At 41.6% G+C, this 25034-nt stretch overlaps 1 protein-coding gene across 1 annotated transcript in view; it reads right to left on the bottom strand.

The window, feature by feature from the left end:
- Positions 1-12946, bottom strand: part of LOC139910150 (collagen and calcium-binding EGF domain-containing protein 1-like) — a 33822-nt gene extending 20876 nt beyond the window's left edge. The window contains exons 1-2 of the mRNA XM_071897371.2: positions 12689-12946; positions 10029-10109 (exon numbers count right to left, since the gene is read on the bottom strand). Coding sequence (XP_071753472.1) covers positions 10029-10109; positions 12689-12801 — 194 coding nt within the window. The 5' untranslated portion in view covers positions 12802-12946. The remainder of the gene's footprint in view (positions 1-10028; positions 10110-12688) is intronic.
- Positions 12947-25034: the final 12088 nt, after the last annotated feature.

A 25034-nucleotide genomic window follows, 5' to 3' on the forward strand; every position in this document is an offset into this window, starting at 1 on the left:
CCTCTCTATCTCCCTGCTGTGCAACTTTTTTATTGATCTTCTTTATATTTTTTTTGTATTATTTTCTCTTCATCTTTACTACACTGTTTCTTATATTCTGTGGCACAGGACTGGCCGTCCGGTAAGGGAAAATGTATTTTGTGTAAGCTGCACCAGGCAAGATTTTTATATAAAAATTCAGCCGTCTTATCATCCTAAATCACAATGCAGCAATACGGAAGAGCGCTCCATCTACCCTAATTGTGTTGCAATTTCATCAATCGTGGATTGTAGCTTTAACACTGTTAAAAAAACAGTTATTAACGATGTACGTTGCAATTATGGGCCCATTTTGTAGTTTGGTGGTGTATTTGTCTTGTTCCCGTGGATTAAATGTAGACAAGGTGATGATTTCCAGTGCAGCTACAATGGAGTTTAATAGGAGAAAAATGTTCAGTTATCTAAAACATTAGAGACAGTAGACGCCAAGTTTTGGAGCAAGGGCTTCTTTCTAGACTCACTATTTTGCACCAATGTTCAACAATCATACAGACATGCTATTGTGTGCACACAATATTTAGAACAAAACATGTTTGTGTTGAATAAAAAAAAAAATAGATGAAAAACGTGCACACATATTAAATTGATGCTAACCCGATAGAAATCCCTTAGAAATTCTATCCAAATCAATCCAGTCTGCATATTGATATATTGATGGAGCCCATTAGCTCTCAGTGTCCTTGCCAATAGTTTCTCGCTAACAATAACGTCGTGCATCACAGTGTTGTTAGCAGAAAATGATAACTGATCAGGGCCTGCTGGGATTAATGAATCTCTATCCATTCTACCTCATCAAAAGCCTAAATCAACTAAATATAACTTTATTCAACAAAATATCAGGCTAGTTTAATTAATCAAGGCAATCAAGTGAATTCAACTAACCATGGCAAGTGGGTGATATCAGTTTGAAACTTGCTGAAAAAGCTAAATTGAGCACAAGTTTTAAAAAAGCAAATACGCACATTTTATTAAATTGCAGGCACACATGCTGCAATCACAACTTCATGCTCCGCTGGTTTGACAGAGACCAGAAGTCATTCATTCCAGTGGTTTTGATGGACAGTTACAGATTAGCACCCCAGTGGCTGTCGGCTCCTCTGGCCAACGGATGACGGATACTTTGGGTTTTTCCAAACTCTGCATTGTTAACGGAGCATCAAAATAGCTGGAAGTGACAAAACGATAACTCTGAGCGCTGGTTTATGGGATAGCAAATTGTATACAAAAAGTCACTCCAACATATAAGTGAATTGATGAAAGCTGAATGGAAGCTAAACTTCGCAAACTCAACATAGTACCAAGTACAGAGTACCAAGCTTTCTTCCAAACACGCAGCATTAATTCATTTGTTCCCCCAAATATGAGGCTGTACACACAAAATAATGAAAGTGAGAGCAGGAATTAACCAAAACAAGGGAACGATATGTATCTTGTGCGCTCAACTTAATCAAAATGGGGGAACGAGGTCTGTCTCGTGTTCACTCAATACTGAACCATCTCGTTCCCTCAATGTGGTAAATTGTGGCCTCAAAATATATAATTTATTCTCCTGCAGCCACTCCATATTGCACTGCTGACAACGAAGGGACTAATATATGACTGATATCTACCTGTCTGCTTATCTACTTATCTGTCTCAACCTTTTTTACATTGTGTTGGTCAGTGCATAGAGTGTGGCACTAACAGTGGGGTTACAATAAGAATGTGTGTGTGTATAACAGTGTGTGTGTGTGTGTGTGTGTGTGTGTGTGTGTGTGTGTGTGTGTGTGTGTGTGAGTGTATACCGTGGAGGGTCCAGAGGTGAGGTGAGAGCCAAGGCTAATGCAGTAAATCCATAAGGAAACAAATAAAGGAAAGGGGATGAGAGGGAGCTTAAGTCCTCTGGGATAGTGCTACACACACACACACACACACACACATTCCATATGCTCTTACTTAATCACTACATAAAACATCCTCTTCAGCGCTGGCGAGGGACTCCCCTGCCTGTTCCCATACCACACACACACATCACATACGCTAACACTTTATACAGCAGGGCAGTCAGCTAGTCAGTCAGCAAGTAAGTTAGTCAGACAGTCAGTCAGTCCGTCTATGAGAGTTTTGAAGTCGGGGTGTCATTCACCCTGCAAGCCCCAGACTCTGCATCTCCCAGCTCAGTGTTATTTCAGAGGTTTAACTGCTGAAACTCTACACATCCTCCTCTCTCAGAGGGACCATGACACCTGAGATGCTCCCATGTGGCCTCATCCTACCCCGTCCCAGGACAACCACTGTCCCAGGAGGTGGAGTTAGGTATCGTTTGAGCAGAGACACAAAAAGAGGCCGGTGGTGCTCAACTCAGCAAACATGTAACTGGTGATAAACTATGACCAGACTGGTGCAGGTTACCTGATTGGGGCCGCCTAAAGTCAGCCTACAGTCACTAATAAGGATGTTGATCTGTTATTTAGGCCTCTTCTTGACCGTGTACAACATCAATCACTGTTATCAAACTATAAAGATTCATTTTGGTGTAGGGCGTAACTTTTTTCTTAGATCTTACTGGGAAAATGCTTGAATTGGCCATAATGTAAACATTCAGTATGGGGTTCAGCTGGGTTCAAGAGGCAAACTCTGTTTAAATCATTTGCCAAACCCCGGGATTACAACCCAGCACCCCCACATAAAGCTCCGCTGTTCTTTCAAGTGAGATAAAGCACCAGTGTGGCTGCCTGAGAAACTTCGAGGTATTGTATCTCTGTATCCCGCAGCTCTATATGTGCAGTGGGGTTTTTGAAAATTTTCGCACCGACAGACCGACTTTTAAAAATACACCATCTGACGAAAGCAGGTGGTATTTTTGCTTTTATGAGCTGCTTATGGCACATGCACATGATCAAAAGGTGGTGGTGGTCCTGCAAAAACACAAACAGTCAAACTTACCCGGTAATTTATGTTCATCATGACTAAGAAAACACTCTACCATGATGGTGTCAGCCCATTACTTCATGGGCCTACTAACCCTGCCAGTTTTATGAATAACCCCTACAATGTTTCTGTGATACTTGTGTGATGCTGATGAAGGCTGTGCGGCCAAAAAAAATGTTAATTGTGACTGCTGAAGAAAGACACAGCTTATTCATTTTTCAGGAGGGCTGGTTATTCCCAAAATTGCCCAACAGTAAGGGTACAAAGACAACAGATGGAGCAAATATTCCTGCATCCCTAGAGTGTTCATGTGTGATTAAGCCTAAGAGAAATAAGAGGCAGGAGAGTTGGGGAAAACCTTTGGCCAGGGCTGGGTAAGTCACAAGTATTCCTTTGTCTCTATCATGATCAAATATGATCATGATAGAGATTGAAAACTAAATTTAAACTCTCTAAACTGGAAATAATCTTAAAACAATAGTAAAACATCTGTGACTGTGAAAAAGTCTCAAAAGACAAGATCCGTTTCTCACCGCTAACCTCGCTAACGCTAGCTGGTTAGCACAAAGCTCTAACGACTGCCACAGTTCTGTAATCATGTGCGCTTCAAAACAACACGTTGAATGTATGAATTCGACCGTATATTAAACTTGACCTGACCTCAACCCCGACGTGAACGCTCGGGCTACTAGACGCAGGCCTGGCTTCTGTCTCTTCAGAGCCCAACAGAGAGGCCGAGTCCGACTGAAAAGAAAGAAGCCGTAGAGTCGAGATGGAGATGGAGTCCAGGCCTGGAGCTGAGTCACTCCCAGTAATGAACACTTTAAACGCTGCTGGTTGACACACAGGGGAGGGGCCCGGGGGGGGGGGGGGGGGGGGGGGGGGGGGGGGGGGGTGAAGGAATAGAGAATAGAATACAAGTTACAAAAATTCTGAACTTCTATAGGCAGGGTGTTCAGATCATGCTATAAAACAGGTAAAAGGATCAGGGAGGAAGAGTCACACACATATACACACACCTTTTGTTGTCACTCCTCCAACATGGTGCCCCTCATTACCAACTGTTATTCACTCTCCAGACATTTCGTGACAGGCCTGTGTCTCATCGACAGAGTATGATTGGTCACAGAGTGGCTGGCATGGCTCGTATAATAAGCTAATACAGTGCGTCTCACTTGAACAGAGGGAAAAATCGGTGGATAGGAATCAACAAACAATCTTTAATCGCCTATTTTGGGAAGGAACAGCGATTGCATGCAAATACCACCAAACAAAGTCCAATGCTGCAGCCCACTAACTCAAACCAGCAAAGACTTCAACTCACTAACTCAAACCAACAATGTCCAATTCTGCAGTTCATTGACTGAAACCAACAAAGTCCAGTCCTGAGGCGCATGTGGTCTTTTCAGAGTCAGGGCTTTATGCGTCTAGCTCTCCTACCCACTGACAAAACAGAGAGTATGCATAAAGGGTTAACAAGATTCAGATGCCCATGTTGTTTCTGACGTGGATGATCGGATCCTATTTGGATAGCGCAAATCGCATAAAATCCAGGTGTAAATGCACCCAAGATGCATTGCAGATCTAATCATCAATATCACCTCCAGACGTGGTCAGACATGCATTTGGCCAAATTAATAACAAAGCGTAAATGCAATGAGTTTCCAATGCACATGTTAACGGAAATTAACTTTCACACGCAGATCCAACAAGGAAGCACAGGCAAAACGTTCTTTACAAAAAAATGGTTTTCAGGAAAGGATAGGGAACAAGCAAGACCTTGTATTAATTGTCAGTTTTAAAGGATGTAAATATTACGGGAAGAAGTGACATGTGTGACAAAACCTATAAATCAAATGTCAATGTGTAATCCAGATGGACACAATCTGGATGTGAGACACATGTACATGCCAGGTGTAAAGGGGGCCTTTCTGCCTCCTGACCAACATGCACTCGCTTGCCACACATGTTCACAGAGGCGTATGATTGGCTACAGCAAACCCTGCATGGCTCGTATAATGAGTCAAGACAGGAAGTGGTTGCGGTTGAAATTTGAGGTTGACTAAAACTGAAACTCACATTATTAAAACGTGCGTTATGTGTTTGTCAAAAAAGTCATAAACTGGGTTTATATGTAGAGTGTTGGGTAATACATGAAGCATCTAAGAAGCAAGAGTGTGTATGTTCCTGTATTTCTGTCCTCATGAGAGACAAATGTCCAGACAACAATTAAAAGGTGAGTAAGCTCCTCCAAAGTGAGCACATTTGGCAGATCCTCACTTGTTCAAGGGGCCACTTTAGGGTTAGAGTCAATATGTAGCAGTGAAGGTTAGGAGTTAGGGAATTAATGTATTTACAAGCTTGCTGTTAGGGAGTACCTGTCATCTAATGGATGGTCCTCATGTCTAGTGTAATAGTGTGTGTGTGTGTGTGTGTGTGTGTGTGTGTGTGTGGAGAGAGACAGAGAGTTCATGTCAGTTCAGAGTACCTCCGCGGCAGTCCTCAGACGACAAGAGAGATGAATAGCGAATTTGAAAGGCAAAAATGTCTGAAAGGCGCCAGCATAGTAATCATATCAGAGACCCCAGCAGAGAAGAACTTCAGAGATGCAAATTGGGCCAGAACGAGCAGAGCCTGTATGACTAAGCCTCCAGATATTCCTGGAGGCAAAGTGAAGAAACTCTTACGGTAAGCATTCGTTTTCACTCGCCCTGTTTTTCTCCTCTCTTGCGTACAGCCTGCGTCGTAGCACTGTCATCTGACCACACACTCTGCACGATAGTATTGTTACAGGCACGTGTGCGTGGAAGAGAAAGAGAGCAAGAAAGAGAGAACAAGAAATGGGAAGATGGGAAGAGTGTGTGTGTGTGTGTGTGTGTCTGTTTGGGCAGCAACAGTTTGGATGAACAGTGAGGTGTGTACAGACATTGAAACCGACGAAGTGTTTATTGGGTGTTGTTGAAGTGTTTGGCTTGTTTTTTTTTTGTATTCCTGCCAGCACAAATTAGCAGTTTATTTCTCTGCTTTCTGTGGTTTTTATCGCTGTATTTTCTCACTGTGCAAATAAACTAACCTAAGCATGTACCCTACACGTTGTATCGCAGTATTTTTTGCCAATGTTAGCCGGTTTCCAGTACCCATCGTTGGGGTAGGCTGGTACACATACTGTACACATGAGGGTTAGATGCCCTTGCTCAGGGGCACATCAGTAATAACAGACTCTGTCAGCAGCTGGGATGGAACATGCAACTCTTTGACTAGGAGGCATCCTCCATAACAGCCTGCCATCCCTCCGAGAGATGAAACATGCAGTAGATGATCGCTGCTGAACTAACTTTTAGGATAAGATGAAATATAAAACTGTAATGATCCCGTTGGGAAAATTGGGTCATTGTAATAAGATACAGCATGGAAGCAATACAAATTACAGTAACATTGAAGACAAAAGCTCAACAATATAACTTTGTCTGTCAGAATGCTATTTAATCATGTCCCCATAACATTCATCATCTGCCCCCGCATTATTTGAGTTAGAGAGCAGTGCTGTAAAATTGCTATATGCTCTAGTGTTGTGCCCAAACTCAAACACCATAGCGTGCTGTTTATGTGTGTCGTCTACCGGAGCAATGAGCCATTCAGTGTATTTAAACCAGAACAATATGCCAATCTAGAGAAAGCACGGTTTATTGGTTTATCGAGCCCATCGAGCCTCTCGGAGTCGGACTCCACAGCTGAGAGTGCTTAAAGAGGTAGAACTCTGAGAGAAGCAGTACATTAACTCTGATCATCACAAACCTGCTGTATCTGCCAGACCCAGAGACAACTCTGAAACAGACTCATGCATAAACACACACACTCACACGCACATCACTCAGAAAGAATCTGGGTACAAAGCATATATGTTTGGCTTGGCACAGTTCAAACTTGACCTCCAGCAAAGCCAGAGCAAGAACAAGAGAGTGGGCAGAACAATAGAAATGTAGAAATTGGGCTGCTTCACCCTCACTGCTGTGAAAATCGCTGCCGAGGGGGAGGAGACCTGCGGCTGGCTGGGTCTTTGTTTTGATGGAGAGAGCAGCATGGGTTTATTTCTGCCCAACACCGCAAAGCCCTCTGAGACACAGACATTACGTTTGCATTTTAGGCATTTAGCTAACACTCTTATCCAGGGCAACTAACAGTGAGTGTAGCTGCAGAAGAAGGTTAGATTAAGAGAACATTATAGGCAACAAATTGCAAAGAGTGCAAGGGTGAGAGTCACAGCACCTTGACAACAGCTGCAACAAATGAAGAGTTCATTAACTAAATGCTATGTATTCATTTGGGGGAAAAAAAGAAATTCATCATTCAATATCTCTAAAACGTAGAGGATACGGTTCATAAAAGTGTTATCACTGTGTCAAATAACGACTTACGTTAACTGCTGCTATAATTTAAGTACCATAAGTACCATAATTTGCTTTACTGTTTTGCTAGCAACCACTTTCTATGGGTAGGTGTCACTTTTTTGCAAATGTTAAATATATCATCTTGGAACAAAACTCTGTAAAGTTTTTCCCCAGATTATTTGAATATGGGAGAGAGGTGCCAGGTAAAGAAATAAGAGAAAAAGAACCAGGAGTGATGGGAAAACGTACAGCCTGCCAGGACTCGGCAGAGCGATGACTGGACTGTTAGACTGAGCAGCTATTCTCATACACGGCCCTCACTGAAACAAGCATTAGCAGCCTGAGGCAGTTCATACACCGAACCAGACCTGGGTCAAATAGTTATTATAGGTCAGTAGTACCAGTCACAGAAGTTGACAGTCAAAGTGTTCTAAGTATATTGAATTTATTTCAATACTTCTCTAAACTCTCGCACTATTGTCCTAAGTGGTACGAGACCACACATCTGGCATCCTATGAAGGGCTAAAACAAACCATACACTGCAATACATTTCAAAATCCAGCTCAAGTCATTTAATCTACTGAGTCTCAAAACCTTATTTTTGTTCAAACAAGTGAAAAAATGTATCAATGGGGTAGTTTCACATTTTTGCAATGCTGATCAACAGTTTTCAAGATTTGTTTTTAAATCACGGGTTTTTTCTTGGTACTAGTGGAGTGATCTGCCTCATTCTGCCTCGTTCCAAGATAATGCCGCTTTCATCAAATTGGTGAAACTGCATTGGAAACAAGCGGAATTATCTCACTCACCCCATTGGCAGAATTGGTTTAGGAAAAATTGCATTTCAAAACGGAATATGACACTAAATTACTTGTTCAGACAGGCATATTTTGCAGCGTTAAAAGTATTTGCAAATACTATTTGATCCAGGTCTGTGAAGTACTGAACTACCTTGAGAAACACGGCGAGGAAAAGACGACCTCAGCCCCTCCACCTCCTCCTCCAGCTCCACACATCTCATGCAGAGCCAGGAATCAAACGAGACACAGCCTGTTGCTGCTCTAACCTTGACAGTAAACAGATCAGATCCTCTGGCCTCGAACCAGACCCGGTGCCTCATTTATAAAAGGCTCTTCTTACGCCAACGAGCAAATCCAAGCCAAAGTTGGGATTTAGAAGAAAGTTATCAAGATGTCAGAATGAGCGGTTTACATTGATTTTCTCCTTCTTCATGTCTACCACTGCCCAGAGTATGAATGCTACAGATATATCTTTCATTTGCTTCTTTTAACTTATGCTCATACAATATGATGGCATCAAAGATAAAGAGCATTTTCCTTCACACAGACTAAGTGTAACATGCACACAGAGAAAGAGACGAGAGCAAAAGTAAAGTTAGCAAGAAAACTCATCTCTTCAAGAAATACTCCACATCTCCCTCTCCCACCCTGGCCCACATCCCCCTCTCCCATTCCAGAGGATCTGACCTGTTTTCTACCTCTTTTCTTAGTTCTTGTTTCTTTGATTTCCTTTGCCTAGTAGGATACTTCTCTCTTACATGATCATTCTAGGGTTAACACAAAATTTTCAGAGTGCTGTGGCTCTGACCCTTGTACTCATTATTGGCTGCTTGTAATGTTGCTGATCTAGAAACTGAAGCTTACTTGACTCACTGTAAGTGGTTCTGGATAAGTGCATCAGCTAAATGACTAGAATGTACAATGTAGTAGAGTGGAGGGTCAGAGTTTGCTGTTCCTGTCTTCCTGTGAATGAATATAATGCAATAAAAATGACTAAACGCATCCTTTCTTTTGAGTCAGACCACTTCTACTTTTAAGGTTATGGTGCAGACCTACTGCTCCCTGCGGGGGAAGACTTCTTAATCTGTTTTTAGCCCAGAACCCAAACTGAGAAAGTTCAAGTTTAAGTTCCCTTCTATTGTCACAGAGCCAGGCCGGAGGAATTCATTTCAGCGCAGATGGAAATTGCAGTACAAAGGAAAATAGGTTTTGTTCCAAAGTGAGATATGCACCATTTGAAAAAAGTGACATTTACTCTTACAAGATGACTGAACAAGATAATGTTTTTGAATGATCGCAACTTAAATCCATGTTTGGCAAAGTTTGACGACGGTTTAGTGATCAAAGGGTCCAAGCAGGTCAAGAGAAGTTGGTTGTACTTTGGGTCCAAAATAAGAAATCCACCTTTTGAAAAAGAGTGATATCTAATCTTAAAAAAGATTCAAAGCACAAAGAATTATGTTACTTCTTAAAGGATAATTGTTGTTGGTTGACAAATGATGACACTTTTATCGTCTAGATCCTCAATGTTTTCAAGATATTGAATGATGATCTTCAGGAAATTATTTTTTTTCCCCTAAATGGATATATTGAGTTTCCAAAAGGGAAATATAGAGTTTTGGACACAGAGACCATTCCATTACCTAAAAAGGTTTCAAGTTCAGTCATCTCATCAGAAAGACAGAGAAAGACACTGCTCTGGATAAGAGAGCCAGCTAAACATCATAAATGTATAATGTAACTTTTCAGATTTAGTTTCACTCTACGACCCATTAAAAAATACCAGCGTGGCACCACATGGGATCCAGTAGAAACCTCAGTCATTCACTTTGGTCCAAACCCATACTGGTTTAGGAGGCGCTGTTGTGGAGGGACAGCCGTGTGTCTTACCTGAAACAAGTGCTGTTCTTCCCCCCAGCTCGGACACAGGCATACTCCACTGTCAGGATCTTGTTCTCTGGACAATCCGTCCTGCAAAAGGACGAGAGACAAGGCAGAAAAACAAGGACAGAGATGATTTAAAGAGTTTTGTTTTAAGTTGTATTTAGCCACGGAAGAAGCAGTGCTACGCCACGTTAGCTCCACTACCAGCGTCGCGTCGCGTTGCCATCAGTGTTGCGCCAACGTGACGTTCTCCCTGCTCCACAGAGCGCGTTGACTTTTGAATGGATTCACCAGAAAACAATCAATTCAACTTTATTTCAATGAGGGAGAACGCGTGCGTCAGCCATCGAGAACTGAACCTCGGCGATTTTGTAGCTTGGACGCAGCCATCGGACGCAACGCAATGCGAACGCAACGCAAGCAGTGGAGCATCTTTCAGTGCTGGTAAAGAAGTCATTTCTTCGATGGCTGATGGCTGATGGCAATGCCTGACGCCCGATGGCTGTAGTGGAGCAGGGCCGTAATAGTAACAAACAGTCACACTGGGAGCTGCCCAGTACAACCACAGCCTTCCACTGAGCAGCTTCACTGGAGCAACTGGGGGGTGAAATGCCTTGCTCAAGGGCAACTTGACAGTAGTAGTTGTTGAGGGAAGGGAGAGTGTTACTCATCACTTCACCTGCCCATATTTTCCCAGCTGGTCCAGAAATCTGAACCAGTGACCTTCCAGTCACAAGCCAATTTCAGCTTTAGCTTCCACTGCTCCTTTCCTCTAGTTGTAAGTATTGTATAACCGGATTGTATGGCTTGTCGCAGGTTTAATAATAAATGACATTGTGATACTTTATTGATCCTGTAGGAAAATACTCTTTCCTCTTGCCCCCCTCAACAGAGAGGTCAGAGGTCAGGCTCAGCTACAGAGCAGCAGCCTGCAGCTGGTAGAGATTCGGTGTCTTGCTCAAGGACACTTCAGCAGGGGAGATGGAGGTTTGAACCCAGGTCCTCCAGTTGAAGAGCGGTCTCCCTACTAAGTAGGTAGCTGGCGGTAGGTTTGATTGACAGATGGAGCTGACTACAAGGTCTGAAGGTGTATTCCCAAAGTGCCACTGATGTGTTAGAAACAAACTACAGTAGAATGGCTGTCAGAACAAGGAAGTAGTGATGGAAATTTAAGGCTTTGCTTGAATTTACCTCAGAAATGTAAGTCTTCCTAAAGAGGTGGGTAAATAAAAAGGTGTGTAAAATGAGTGGGTTTACTCTCCACTAAATGCCTGCTTGGGATGTTATGGTCTCAAATCTGTCTTTCTTCCCTGTACATTATCTAACATAGCAAGAAATGCCATGAAAGTAATCTTAAATGTGTCTTTTGATTGTCAAGAATGGGTGCAGTCGGCATAAACCAAACGAAAAAGAAATACACAAACCCCACTAGTCTGCTTTTACTGATGTAAATTTCACAGCCAGGGAAACAGTCCAATATTATATGCACAGTCAAGATTAACCTTTGTGCCAACCCAACCATATACAGGTTCCTTAAGACAATAACTCAGCTCCTATATATGTTTATGTAGCCAGAATGGCCATCAATCACAGCAGTGGAAATTTTCATCCCCTTATAACAGAATCTGATGAATTTAAAGTAAACCATGAAAACATAATAAATGTGAAGGTGTTATGGTTCCTGGCACTTTCATGCCAATTTTAAAGACTAAGCAGAAAAGAAGTTAACGATCCAAATAGATTCAAACAATGGAGAAATGTTTTAAAGTCATATTAGTGGCATGGGATTCTGAGCTGAGTCTCACTGCTCAGCAGTCTCTGTAGGGTTGTGTCTCAGTGGTTTATTTCCCTGCTCACATTATTGAGTGCATGTGCTCCTTGCATCCTCTGCTCACCCCCTGACCGGCTCTCTCACAGCACCTTAATAACATCTGTCATGTTATGTCTGAGCACAAATAACATTTGGCTCTCCGCACCGCGACCGATTCCAACCATTTGGAGTTTCCCTTTGCCATTTGTATTTCCTCGAAAATCACATTAGATTAGGCGCACAGTGGTTCATCTGGGGGTTTCCTCTCCAACAGCCTGCTCACAGCCTTATGCCTTAAAGCACAAAAAACAATACAAATAGTCTAAACATGAATATAGCTTTGGCAGTGTGCGTCTATCTTACAATTAAATAAGTGAATTGAGATTCGATGCTGAAACAAACTTGGCAGTATCTGTAAAGAACGGACCTGTCTGTTAAAGCAGGGATGCAGTGGAGGCTAAACTAGACTAAACTCACTTCTAGTACTTTTTATTTGTAAAATAGAGTTTAACTACCTTTTTAGTCTGATGTAAGTCTTTACAACCAAAATTCATAGTATCATCATTGTAAGTAGCAACTGATGTAAGTTAGCTTATATGAAAATATGGGGTCTTTTAAGAGGAAAAATCATAAATTAATGCTTTTTTAAAGTATAATTGATTTTTGTGATGATGGTCACTGACTGGAGGTCATAGTTTCCTCTCCTTTTTATTTAACACTAACCTGCATCACTGGTTAAACGCATTTTATGGATGAAGTGGAGGATGAAGTTGACATGGCTTCATCAGCACACCAAGCTGCTCATTCAGAAACAATCAAGATATATTTTCTCATTAGTTTAATCTCTGAGACTTACCCAGAGGTGTCCACTCCAACCGTCGTTCTGATAGAGCTGGCACCAGACTCCCATAAGAAAACAACACAGATAGCGCCAAATGGTAAAAGTGTCGCACCATAAAGTTGACCCATGTCCCCTTTGCGCTCCGGGACAGATGATCTGTTCAAGGAAAACGCCGAAACTTCAGCAAAACTGATCTGTTTTCATCTGTCAGCGACCCGCACGTGTTCTGGTATAAAATGATCAGAACTCATAGTCAAATCTCCCACAGAGGTGAAGCACATGGGAGCCTGTGGGATAATAAATGCTGCGCGGTGCGTCCGGAGCCGCGTCCCAACTCCCAACTTTTACGCACTGAAGCAGACCCCTTGGAGAGCTACTGGAGGGTTTACAGCCCAGTGTCTTCTCACTAATCCCCACTGGATTTACATTCCTGCCTTTAAAGAACACACTTTAAACAAGCCGAGTTTGTACAGTCCCACTGCGCATTCGTGGAGATGACGTATACACCTCATAATAATCATAATAATCATAATATAAAAACATTATTTACAGAGCACTTACAGAGCTGCAAAGTGCTTTACAAGAATGAAAAAGATGTAAATCTGAAATTAAAAAAAAAATAAAAAAAGAATAAAAATATGAATGAGAATAAAATAGGCTACACACCATAATAAAGACCAAGCACGAAGATAGACAAAAATAGACCCAGTAAAATCAAGCCTTAGCTTGTTTTTAGCTAGTTAACGTTAGCATACAGCTTATAAGGTTACATATTACATAGATCTAAAAGTATCTAATGGATCTAAAAACATAGATCTAAATGCCAGAATAGGCTATGTGTTGTCATATGACCATTCAAAGATTTATTGCCATAGCCTATCACTATATTGCAGCAGTCCATGCAAACTAATGTTGTAGCATCATATGATGTCACGTGAATTTAATTTGCATAAGAGAACAGGATTATGAGAGTTGGTGTGAAAAGTCGCAGCTAAATTGCGAACAGTAAAAGCTAAAGTATATCCTTCAGAAATAACTTTTACTTCCTTTTATTAAATAGATATGGCTCCATTTGTAGAAAACTATTTTTCCAGATAGTGAAGTTTGATAGCGCCCAGGTAGGAATCTGTCAACAGGCTCTCTATAAAAAATTTATGACAGAAAATCTCTACATCATCCTCTTGTGGAGCAAAGTAGTATATCTAATTTCTCTTGTTATGTTGTTTGGTAAGGTGGCCTGGTGGTTAGTGGGACCGTCCTGTAATGAAAAGTTCACAAGTTCAATCCCCACAACAGTCATGTGTCCTTAAGCAAGACTCTCGACTCCTACCTGCTCATTGTTGATAATAGTGTCCAGTAAATATTTCTATCTTTCTTTTTTCTTTCTATATTTCTTATCTGTACTTTATGTTTTTATCACGTTTGCTTCTGCTGTACTGTTGTTCCAGTGCGTTGCTGTGTTATCACTGTGCAAATAAAGTAAGCTTCAACCCAGACTTAAACTCTATGTCCTAACCCTATCCTAACTCACTCGTCTGTCAATCTCCAAGTGCTTGGTTTGGAAACTGGGTTAAAGGTGGAGGGAGGAGGACTTCCTTGAGTGAAAAAGAGGTCAGAAAATAAATGTGGGGGTCAGTTTTATAAGAAATAATTACTCTTTCATTATTAGTGTGTTTTTGTAATCACGGTCTTGTAATCATGGCCTGATTGCTTGAGCCGTAATTTTCCATAGGTTTGCCCATATTGTTATCTCATTAACCTAGCACTACAGTATGAGTATCATTATTGTTTTCATATTATTATGATAAATTGCAATATACACATTAACATCTAGAAACAGGGCCATTATTGAAAGTGTCTAAGCAGTCCTGCAAACTTCATTAGTGCTCAAAAGAATGTTTCTCATTTCTTTCACTTGTATTTTTTTTTCGCGATCGAGAATACTTTTATTGTGAAATACAAATGGTTGTCACAGCCTACTGAGGGGCGATGACTTCTTCATGTCAACTTGTCTTGTTAAGACCTCAGTCACCTTCAGGCTCATATGCAATATTAATCACACACATTAAAGACTGCCCCAGATAAACTGCAATCACAGAGAAATGTAATTGCTTAACATTTTTTCCTTACCTGACAATAAAGAACTATACAATCACAGCAAAACTGTAAGTCCCTATAGGAATACTATAGGAATATTATAATGACGCTATAGGTGATACAATTGACATAAAGTAGGATATGGTCATTATAAACTCACTATTGAGTAGACGCACTATGCATCCCTATAGGAATATTATAATGATACCATAGCAGATAAAAATAGTATTAAGTATATAAGCTCACTATAAACTCACTATTGAGTACCATAGACACACCAGAAGTCCCTATAGGAATATTATAGGAATGATGTTTCATTAGGGATGACTTGGTTCTCAGTTGCACTGCATGACTTGAGTTGCTGTGGACAGTTTGATGGACAGAGCTTGAACCCCTCAGAGTGTAAAGGCTTATTCCATTGGTGTGAGAGCAGATCTGACCAATAGTCACCTCAGTGGAGAACATGGCCCAGTGGTCAGTGGATGGTCAGGCGATGTTAGGTAACATTGCACTCAGTGGTCTTTTACACCGTCTATTCCCCCTGGTGCATGGGGTTCTTGGCCACCGTTCAATAGAAACAGCTGGTTTTATTCACCGCAAATGAATCATGCTAGGAATACACTCTCACACACACACACACACTTGGTCTAGCCCATTGAATTAAACCGGTCCACAGTCTCCTTTGGCTACATTCCCTCTAGAATCAAATAAATTCATAAAATATATAAAGAAACATTATTAAAGAACCACAGCATAAGGCAGCTGTTGAAATGGCCGTCTCTGGTTCGTTATTACGACCACACAAGCCATGGCTTCTCTTGTTCCCACGGAGCAGAGCCTCCTCTCCCGGTTTACTTTGGTTGTGGTTTTTATTTGGTGTTTGTCTATCTGCATACAAGGAGGCCAGGAGAAATGTGTTTTTCATTGAGGGCTGGAGCCGCATACTGTACCGTTACCAGCCTGTTGTCATTCTCAGGGATGAAACTGAAACAAAGACATTTATCCCTAACTTCCCAAAGGAGTTAGAGGGGATTTAGAAGTTGTGGCACAAAATGCACATGGTTGTGTTGCTCACTGCCTTTAGCTACTATGAATATAGAGCTTATATTTACTATTGGCCATCTGAAATTCCTGATCTGATGCATTTCAAAAGAAAAAACAGAAGTACATATTAAAATAATAAAAAAATCCCCCCTGAAGTTCATCACTCAGGACTCAGACACACACCGCCTAAGGATTGTATCTTTGTATCTCTTTATATCAAGTCTGTACTGTACTTCAACTGTTAGTGGTCTAATAATATGACTATCAATGTCTTGATATAAAGAGTTTTATTCCAAAACCCTGCAGAGTATATGTCCATTTCGGGGAAAAAATCATTACCTGGAAGTCATTATTCAGTGAGTACGTTTACATGCACACCAATATTCTGATTACTGGGAGTAATCAGCTTAATGCAGTATTTCAATTACATTTACATGGTTGGACGTAACACAATTTATCTAATAACCTGGTTTACATGGATTCATTTAATAATCAGTTTAAAGGTCTAAAGGAACCAATGTAAGAAGCAGCTTTCCTAGCAGCACATCCTCTCCTTTAGCATCTGGTCTCATCTAACACTAAGCCGTTTACATGCTCCAATGAACTAAAAGATTGAAATCTAGGTGTTATATTTTGATTATGACCTTACTCTGATTAAGATAATCAGATTAAGGTTTTAAGATGACAATTTCTTGTTTAAGATCGAATTATTAGTGTATTTGTAAACATAATAGATACCAAAAACTAAAAGTGTTAGCATTTTGCAAAAACAAGGACTTACCTTGCTCAATATCACTTAAAACTACCATCATTTGTTTTAATTTTGTGCTATCAATCATTTTGTAAGAGTAGGTGTTCCCTTTTCCAAAGTATGGAACTCCTGGATACTCCTGTACACTCAGCTTACTGATGTTTCAGCATGCCAAACAGAAATGAAGTAAAGTTGACATCACAAGCAAATTTATAACTTTACACACCAATCAAGAAACAGGTCAAAGTTAGAAAATGACATGACTAACAGTATTGTAACAGTAATGCCTTTTGTCCTTACAGCTCATTATGCTATCCACATTGAAAAGGTCACATTTTCCAGTCTGTATTCATACTGAAGGCAAACTACAAAATCTCCATTGCCTGATAAACTTGCACAAGTATCATGACCTCATGTCACAGAGCCGCACAGAGATAATTAACTTCTACAAGCGTGCTGCGGAGACAAATAGCTGTCTGTAACCTATTTGCATGTACATCAGTTTCTACATTTATCTACTTGATTTATTCATATTTACAGTGTGTTCCACTGCCGCTGCTATGGCAACAGCCCTATCTAAAACTGTTTGTAGATGAAATACAGGCAAGGAGTTGTGTGAAGCCAGCCTGGCACCACTTTCCCCCTTTTCCTTTTGGATTTGTTGCAGCAATTCTGTTTTTATTGCAGCAGTGTCGCTTGGAAACTCGGGGAGTTGCTGGAATACGGCCGTTGCATGACTCCGTTATCGTAGTAAACACCTGACTGTTCCAGCTAAATAACACAGAGGTGATTCGTCAGTGTCAGAACAGATCATGCGGAAGGAAACCCTTCTCTTTTGTAATAGGAGTTGCGTTGCACAACTCAAATATTTTGGAGTTGGTTTATGTTAAGCTGCGGGGGAAAAGTTAATAAATTGACATTTGGCTGACCTTTGGACGAATGCTTCTGCTTGTGTTTTTTTTTGGCAATTTGTTGATTTTATGATAATAGACAGCAATGGATTCAGCTGCTCCCTGTCCTGCAGAGTTCTGTCTTTAACAACTCACAGACTGTTCCTTTTAAATGTCTCTTTATTGGGCCCCATTGTTACGTTTCAGCAGGACTCGAGGTCAAGGTGGCGCACAGTACGTGCCTTATTCCAGAGGTCTCAAACTAACATGGACCCGGGGCCTTTGCTGCACTGGGACAAGGTATGGACTCGTAAAAACACAGGGGCATCACCTCTTATTGTTTCATGAAATTCAAACTAGAGAAAGTGGGTTTCTTTCCTGCTCATAACAAGCTCCAGAGATGTGGTGCAGCTAGTGGAAATTATTTTTTGGTCCACTTCACGGGGTTTCGTCCTCCCACCGTCCTGCTGCTGTTCAACCTGTGGCTTCCAACTGGAGAACCAGGCCTGTGTTTCCAACTGTAATTTATTAACACTTCTCTCTGTATAATGCTTGTTAGTGGTTAAAGACATGCATGTATATAACAGTCGGACCACTTTCTTAGCATTAACACCCTCTTTTTCTCATTCCATGTCACACGTGTCAAACCATAAAATCCTCCTCTAATCTGCCTTCTGCTTTCATCTTCATCTCCCCTTCATGATTGAAGTTCATTTAATAGGGAATATCAGTAAGAAATCATAGCTTTCACCATATTTTGTATATTCAGTGTATAATACGATCCAAGCCAAAAACCTGCACATTACAAGTGCTGGAATGCACATTTATGACTTTGTGGTGGAGAAATGACACTGCTGTTCTCCCTAACCTCAACACAACCATCTCGTCTTTCAGAATAAACTGCCGCAATCAAAAACAGGTTTCCGGCAAAAAGTTTAGTTTTAAGTGTTCATATACCATTCAACCAGTGTGAACAGAGTCACGCCCTCACCTTGCCCCTTCTAATCCTGCCACAACTACAGTACCTACACATGCTCCTATATGATTTATAGTATCTCGGAGCCTTTGAGAAGGAGAGTTTCTCTTGCTCTCACAGGTGCTCCCAGCAGTCAGCAGCTGAAAACACAGACTCTCCCAAGGAAGTGCGGCTTTGACATGACTCAGACCTCAACACATGTCGCCTGGCCTGCGCAGCACTGCGGCCATGTGCTGAAACTGTCAACTGTGATGGATTTGGCACAGCCCGCGCCGGATGTTGATGCGATAAGGTACATAAGGAGGAAAATCATTGGGCTGATGAGACTGGGGACACAAATATACCAAGAGCCATCAGTCTCAAAGCCTGAGAATTGTGTTAAAACCAGGAAGACACTACAAAAAGGTAGGAAACGCTGAACTCTAGTCTGTGACAAACCTAAGGCAAACAATCACTAATATATCAGACGTCACAGTACTGGACACACTGTTTGATTGACAGGTGATCTCTGGGAAGAGCAGTGCAGAAACACCACAGCAATGAGCGCTGAGCAACAAAGATGGAGACAAAGTTAAAAATACAAGGAACTGGAAGATTACCACTTTGATTTATTTAGATGAATTCTCAAGAGGCACTTCTGTGGATATTCCCCTAAATCGGTGCTCTTTGGCACCTGACAGTGTTAAGAATGAAGGGTGCCGGTAATTTCGAAAGAAGGATACCAAGGAACTTCAAGTCGCAGATAAGACAGTGATTTATTGAGGCGAACAACCTACGTGTTGCACAAGTGCACATACTCCTTGATGAGAGTCTGTGTGGGATGCAGCACATACTGTAATTCATATCCCTCTTTTGCAATTTAGAATAAATTCAACTTTCATTTCCAGAAGGGCTCCTATTTTCGGCATGACCCCTGCATGATTGGTAATGCTATTTACTGTAATATAAAGTGTGAATTTATATCATTGGGATTTATACTAGCTTGAAGAGGTAGGTGGGTATGTGTGTTTTCATAAATAAACCACTGCATCCCTCCCTTGACTGTATCCCTGGTTGTGTATAAATGCAGGTAATCAATCCGCCAGAGGGGGGGATCCTGTTGATCCTGCAGTAGCACTGGGGCCAAGCCAGGCTTTGTGCATGTGCAGTGATCAGTGTGGTTTAATGGGGTAAAAAAGGTGACTATGTCTGGAATGCCTCCCCACACGGCCGTGACCTCCTCGGACGGGAGGGATTACAAGCTGTGGGAGAGGGAGAACCTCCTTACTTCACACACTCGGCACTAGACAGATCCTGCGGTAAGAACTGCTGATCGGCAACATCACAGGTGCCGCAACGGAAAAAAGGTCTGTGACTTTTACGTGCTAACATTGACAATTTTTCTGCACATGCAGGCATGATGTGGGTTTTTAAAAATAAATAAGATAAGATGAAAAAATAAATAAGAGGTATAAGCAAGGAGTCAGGGGATCTGGAAAGGACTCTCTGGTTTGACATACTGTACAAATACTGTAGATTAGGGACGCAAGAAAAATACTTTTAGCGAGAGTGAAAATTTTCTTTCTGATTTATATAATGTAACCCTGCTTTATGTGGAGGGCCAAGCACTTGTCCCTATAGACCTACAGAAAATCTATAAATCCATAACATAGCATATATCACATATGATTGCATTCTAGCATGCGTTGTCACAGTAGGAATCAGGCACCTAACCCCAGCAGTGTTAGCGCCACGCTCTACCCCTTTAGCTAAATGGGACCACATGCAGGCAAAAGTCAGATACATAACAGTGAAAAAGTATGCATAGTTGGAACTCTATTCCCCTAAACGACATTTAATTTACACCCTGCCAGAATGAAGTGGGGAACAGAATGGGGGAAACGTGTAAATCTCCCTGGTGGAACTGTGAATTAAACAGTTCTGAAAAGATAATGTGAAGCTCTTGCCATGAATCAGGCTGCACAGCTCTGCACCATACCTAGCACAGCTGTGTGGCTTGGGACAAACATTCCTACATGCACTAAGGGAGGTGGCGGAGAGGAGGGGATTGAAGTGGTAGAACACACACAATGGAAAAGACAGGATTATTCATCATGCCATTTGCATTCAGGGGAAATATTTCACGTCTTGACCGAGTTTGGAGGTGACAGCGTCCCAAAGGGAACGGAGAGGAGGGGACGAATGAGGCACGGGGCCAATTTTTCTCTCAGGAATGGCAGTGGTTTAGCATGCTGGCCTGAAGCCAAGGCCTGCTCGCTGTCCACACAGCACCAGGCTTCCCAAGTTAATCGCTACGCTTTAATTAAATGAAAGGAGTGCTTCCTCTTTCATAGGAAGGCAGAGCTAATCAGATAGACCGGATAATTAATGATGACAGGCCATCCTTTGTCATTACCCCGGTTAGGGCAGCACTATATCTTATTCCCTCTGCTGCACTGTATGGTCCTGCTGTCCCTGTTAACATATGTGTTATGTACTGTGTTACTATGTTGGTGGATACGTCTCTGTACCACTGCCACCAAGACCAATTCCTGTACATTTATTGTACTTGCCGATAAAAGTGTTTCTGATCCTGAAATCACATCTTTCTATTTTCTATTTTCCCTAACTGTTGTCTTGTGCTGGCCTTATAAACTCAATATAAAGTGTCAATAAGTACATTCGCCGTTAATCACAGTTACAGTCTCAAAGGGCTTCACACACAAATTTTAACACAGAAAATAAAAAACGAAAAACGACACCCCTCAACTTTAGAGCCTCAATGAGAACAAGGAAAAACTCCCATGAAAACCATGAAAAAAAAAAACATGAAAACCTCATTAGGAAAAAAAAAAGAAACATAGGGAGGGGCCTCCAGGACACTCAGGTGTACAATGGGTGCTGAAAAGTGACCAAACAGAGATTAAATATTGGGAACAAATTGTACATAAACAAAATACAAAGATAAACATGATAAGAACCCTTGGGTGAACATCCAGAGCCGCTGTCATTGTCATCATGAAGGTTATCATGACAACAACACCCGGCAAAGAGACGACCGCACCGTCTCGGTCACCATAGACTACAGCTACCAACTGACGGGGGAAGGGAGGAAGAGGACGCCGATACTGCCCAGCCACAAACACAACTTGAAGTAAAAAGACACTGAGTCACTTCTGGAAAATGCAAAGCTAAGGTTGGCCAAATGATAGTGAAAAAGACTCAGTTTTGAGCCTGGATTTAAAGAGAATATGCCTCTCTAATCGCAGCAGGGAGACCATTCCAAAGAAACTGAGAGATATAAGAAAAAGCTTTGCAAAAACAAGAGGAAGCAGTAAGAAAGCTTTGCTAGCAGAAATTCCCTGGTTACCACAAGAGTTAGCATGGCAAGCATTTTGTTTTATAAAGCACGGGTAGCTGTGCTTTATGGGAATTATATGTATGGTTGGAACATGTCTTTGACTAATCAGATTGCTTTGTTGAAGTGTTGCATAAAAGTTCCTTTTACTTCCTTGATTGACACAGTACATGCTCAAATTAGACAGACTTGCAATGTTCTCATGGTCATTGACCCGTATAAAAGCCGTCAGCCACAGTTTGCTTTATAAGGAGGACTCAGCACTTGTCCCCGCGGACTTACAGGTCATGCTTTGGAGACCTGACAGGGGCACTGAGGGCCCGACTTAGATATGTGAGATGTAATATAAACAAATAGCGAACAAATTGGACCGCAGGCAACAAATAAATGTTAAAGTCTTTAACAAGGCTGGCTTTATTATATAGGACAAGGAGGCCGTCTGGAAACGGGTGAGAAGTGGTGATTTTAAAACTGTAAAGGTACTGGTAAGCAGGAGCAGATGGGGACAGCGGGCAAAACCTCTCGCGGTAAAGCCCTCAAATTACTCTGTGTAAATGTTTGGTTTTACTATTCCTCTATCTTTACTGTTCCTTGTAAAATATGCCATTTGGAATTTGAGTAGGACCTCATCATGGTAGGATGTAGAACGCAATTACAAAGGTATTTGTGTCATTAGCAAAAAACGATTTGTACAAAATCGGGATGAATTAAAAGCATTAGATCTTGTTAATTCAAACCAGTTGATGCAGCACGGCAGTCAGTCTACTGCATGGAGAGCAACTATTGGTCGTTTAGAGCTAGCAATGGAGAAACCTGTAACACACTGTATGGCTGTCTGTCTTTCCAGTCACCAAGATGAGAAACTCCACCCTCGTCCCTTACTCAAAACACAACATGTCTTGTGGCTGCGTTGCATTATGGTCTACTGAGGCTGCTGTCAGTGGAGAAACTGGTATCTCTTCTTCTTCTATGATAGATTCCTCCCTGTATGGTTGCTGAACATCGGTGGAAAATGTCTAGAAAGAAGCCCTTGCTCTTTGATTCTGAGGGACTGATACCAGAACCTGACGTTCACTGTTGATGTTGAGATAGTTGAGACATTTTCTACAATTGAACTCATAGCTGTTGCCCACAGAGACACTGCACTGGAGAAATTGAGAGTTTCAGTAAGAAAAGAAAGGGGGGGAAAGTTACTCAATGACTTTACCTAGGCAAATCTTTCTAACAGGGATTCAACCTGGCAACCGGTCACAAGCCTGCTTCTCTAACCCTCAGGCTGTCACTGCCTTCATTTGATAGGTACAGTTGAATTTGTAACGTACCCTCTCTGTCTTACAAGAAGATTCTTTGTGCCAGTCTTTGTGTATGGGTTTGACCCCACTCTGTCAAATTGAAATATCACTCACATGTGGATTGATGGAAAAGTTGTAAAAGTTGTATGAAGTTAATTACATAAACATCATCACAGAAACAGCCATTGTTCAGAGATTAACGCCTGTTATGGCAAGCAGGCAGCCATGTGTGTGTCTGTCTGTGTGTGTGTGTGGGTGTGGGTGTGGGTGTGTTTGTATGACTGCACCCGTATTTTGTGCATGCATGTATCTGTGTGTGTGTGTGTGTGTGTGTGTGTGTATGTGTGTGTGTGTGTGTAGCGCGTGCGCAGGGCTACAGGCTTGTGAATAAGTACGTCTGTGTGGTCTGAATCCCCGGGGAGACAATCTCCTCCCACTCTGAGACAGAGGAGAGGGAACAAAGGGGTTAATAGGATCTGGGAGAGGCTCTTTCAGGTCCTGAGGGATGCAGGGAAAGGCCCTGGTCGTGACAACACACTCACACACTCTGTCACACACACCCCCTGATTTAACCAGAACAATGTAATGTGTGCTTTTCATCCTGGCTCTTATATCTTTGCCTAGCCCCTCTCTGTCATACATTATCATTCCTGGGACATAGGAACATTTGTCACATCTCTTGCCTGGGCGCTGTGACTTTCATCTGAGGTTTAATGCTTATCCTAGTGCTGAACTCATTGTAAGTCACTCTGGATAAGTGTGTGAGCTAACTTATCTTAAAACATTACATAATTGAGGAGTTTCATGTCATTCAAAATGAGATATCCACCACTTGACCAAATGATTGAGAAGTTTTTGGTTGACAAAACAGTGAAGCTTTTACAGACTGGATACTGTACTTTATAAAGATATTGAATAATGAATCTCATGCAAAGTTTTGTTTTTGTTTTGTTTTTTCTCAAAATGGATGTATAGCATTTTGGAAGCTCTTCAAATGCAGAGCTGACCTGCTGTGCGTCACATGTTGCGCCTGGAACGCTTCCCCCCCAACAACATCATTGTCACATAATCATCTGACTTCCATTATTGGTTTACCCCTATTTATTTATTTCCCCTGGCAGACGAACAGAGCTGAGGTGACGCACAGAGTCGACGAGGTCTGCTGGCTGCGGCGGTGGTGTATGGTACATGGAGTAGGCTGTTAGGGCTGAGGACAGCTGCTGGGTCACAGTCTGAGAGGGAAAGAGTAGAGATACAGTATATATCAGTGGCGTGCACAGACTCTGAAAGGGGCAGGGGGGATATTTTCTACGAGGGCAACTTCTGAACTGTTCTGGTGGCTCAGTTGGCTAAGGCGCCTACCATTTAACTCTTGGGGTCGAATTCAGTCTGGCACCTTTGTCGCATGTTATTGCCCCCCTCTTGCCTATCTTTTTTGTTTATTTTTGATGTTAACTGTCTAACAACGCAGAAATGCCCTAGAAATAAACTTAAACAAATAAAATGGCACTTCCCCAGAAATGCTAGGAGGGTCCAGGGGCATGTCGCTCCCCATAGAGACATTTTTAAAAAAGTGCTTTTAAAAACGAATTTCTGCTCAGTTTTGTACAGCAGCGTGTACATATACTTTCAAGGGAGAAGACCAGGCTGACGAAAGTCAAGAGGCAGTTTGGAAAGTATTGCTATTGATAGTTTGGCATGACATTTTAAATGTAATCATGCAGTAAACTGTGAAAATTAGATGTAGGCCAAAGTTTAAAATTGTGTTTACTGGTTAACCCTAACAGTAGCTTCTAAATGCAGTTTGGCATCTCATTCCCCTGAAGGAACAACAGACATTTTTTCTGCAGATTGGATAATAGAAGGAAGCAAGTGTCTTATGATTTTATGGAGAGGATGAAAACATTCATGTGGTCCTTAATAATAATAATAATAATAATATGTTTTATTTGAGGGCGCCTTTCAGGACACCCA

Source organism: Centroberyx gerrardi, chromosome 1, assembly GCF_048128805.1.
Source record: "Centroberyx gerrardi isolate f3 chromosome 1, fCenGer3.hap1.cur.20231027, whole genome shotgun sequence".
NCBI classification, from domain to species: Eukaryota; Metazoa; Chordata; class Actinopteri; order Beryciformes; family Berycidae; genus Centroberyx; species Centroberyx gerrardi.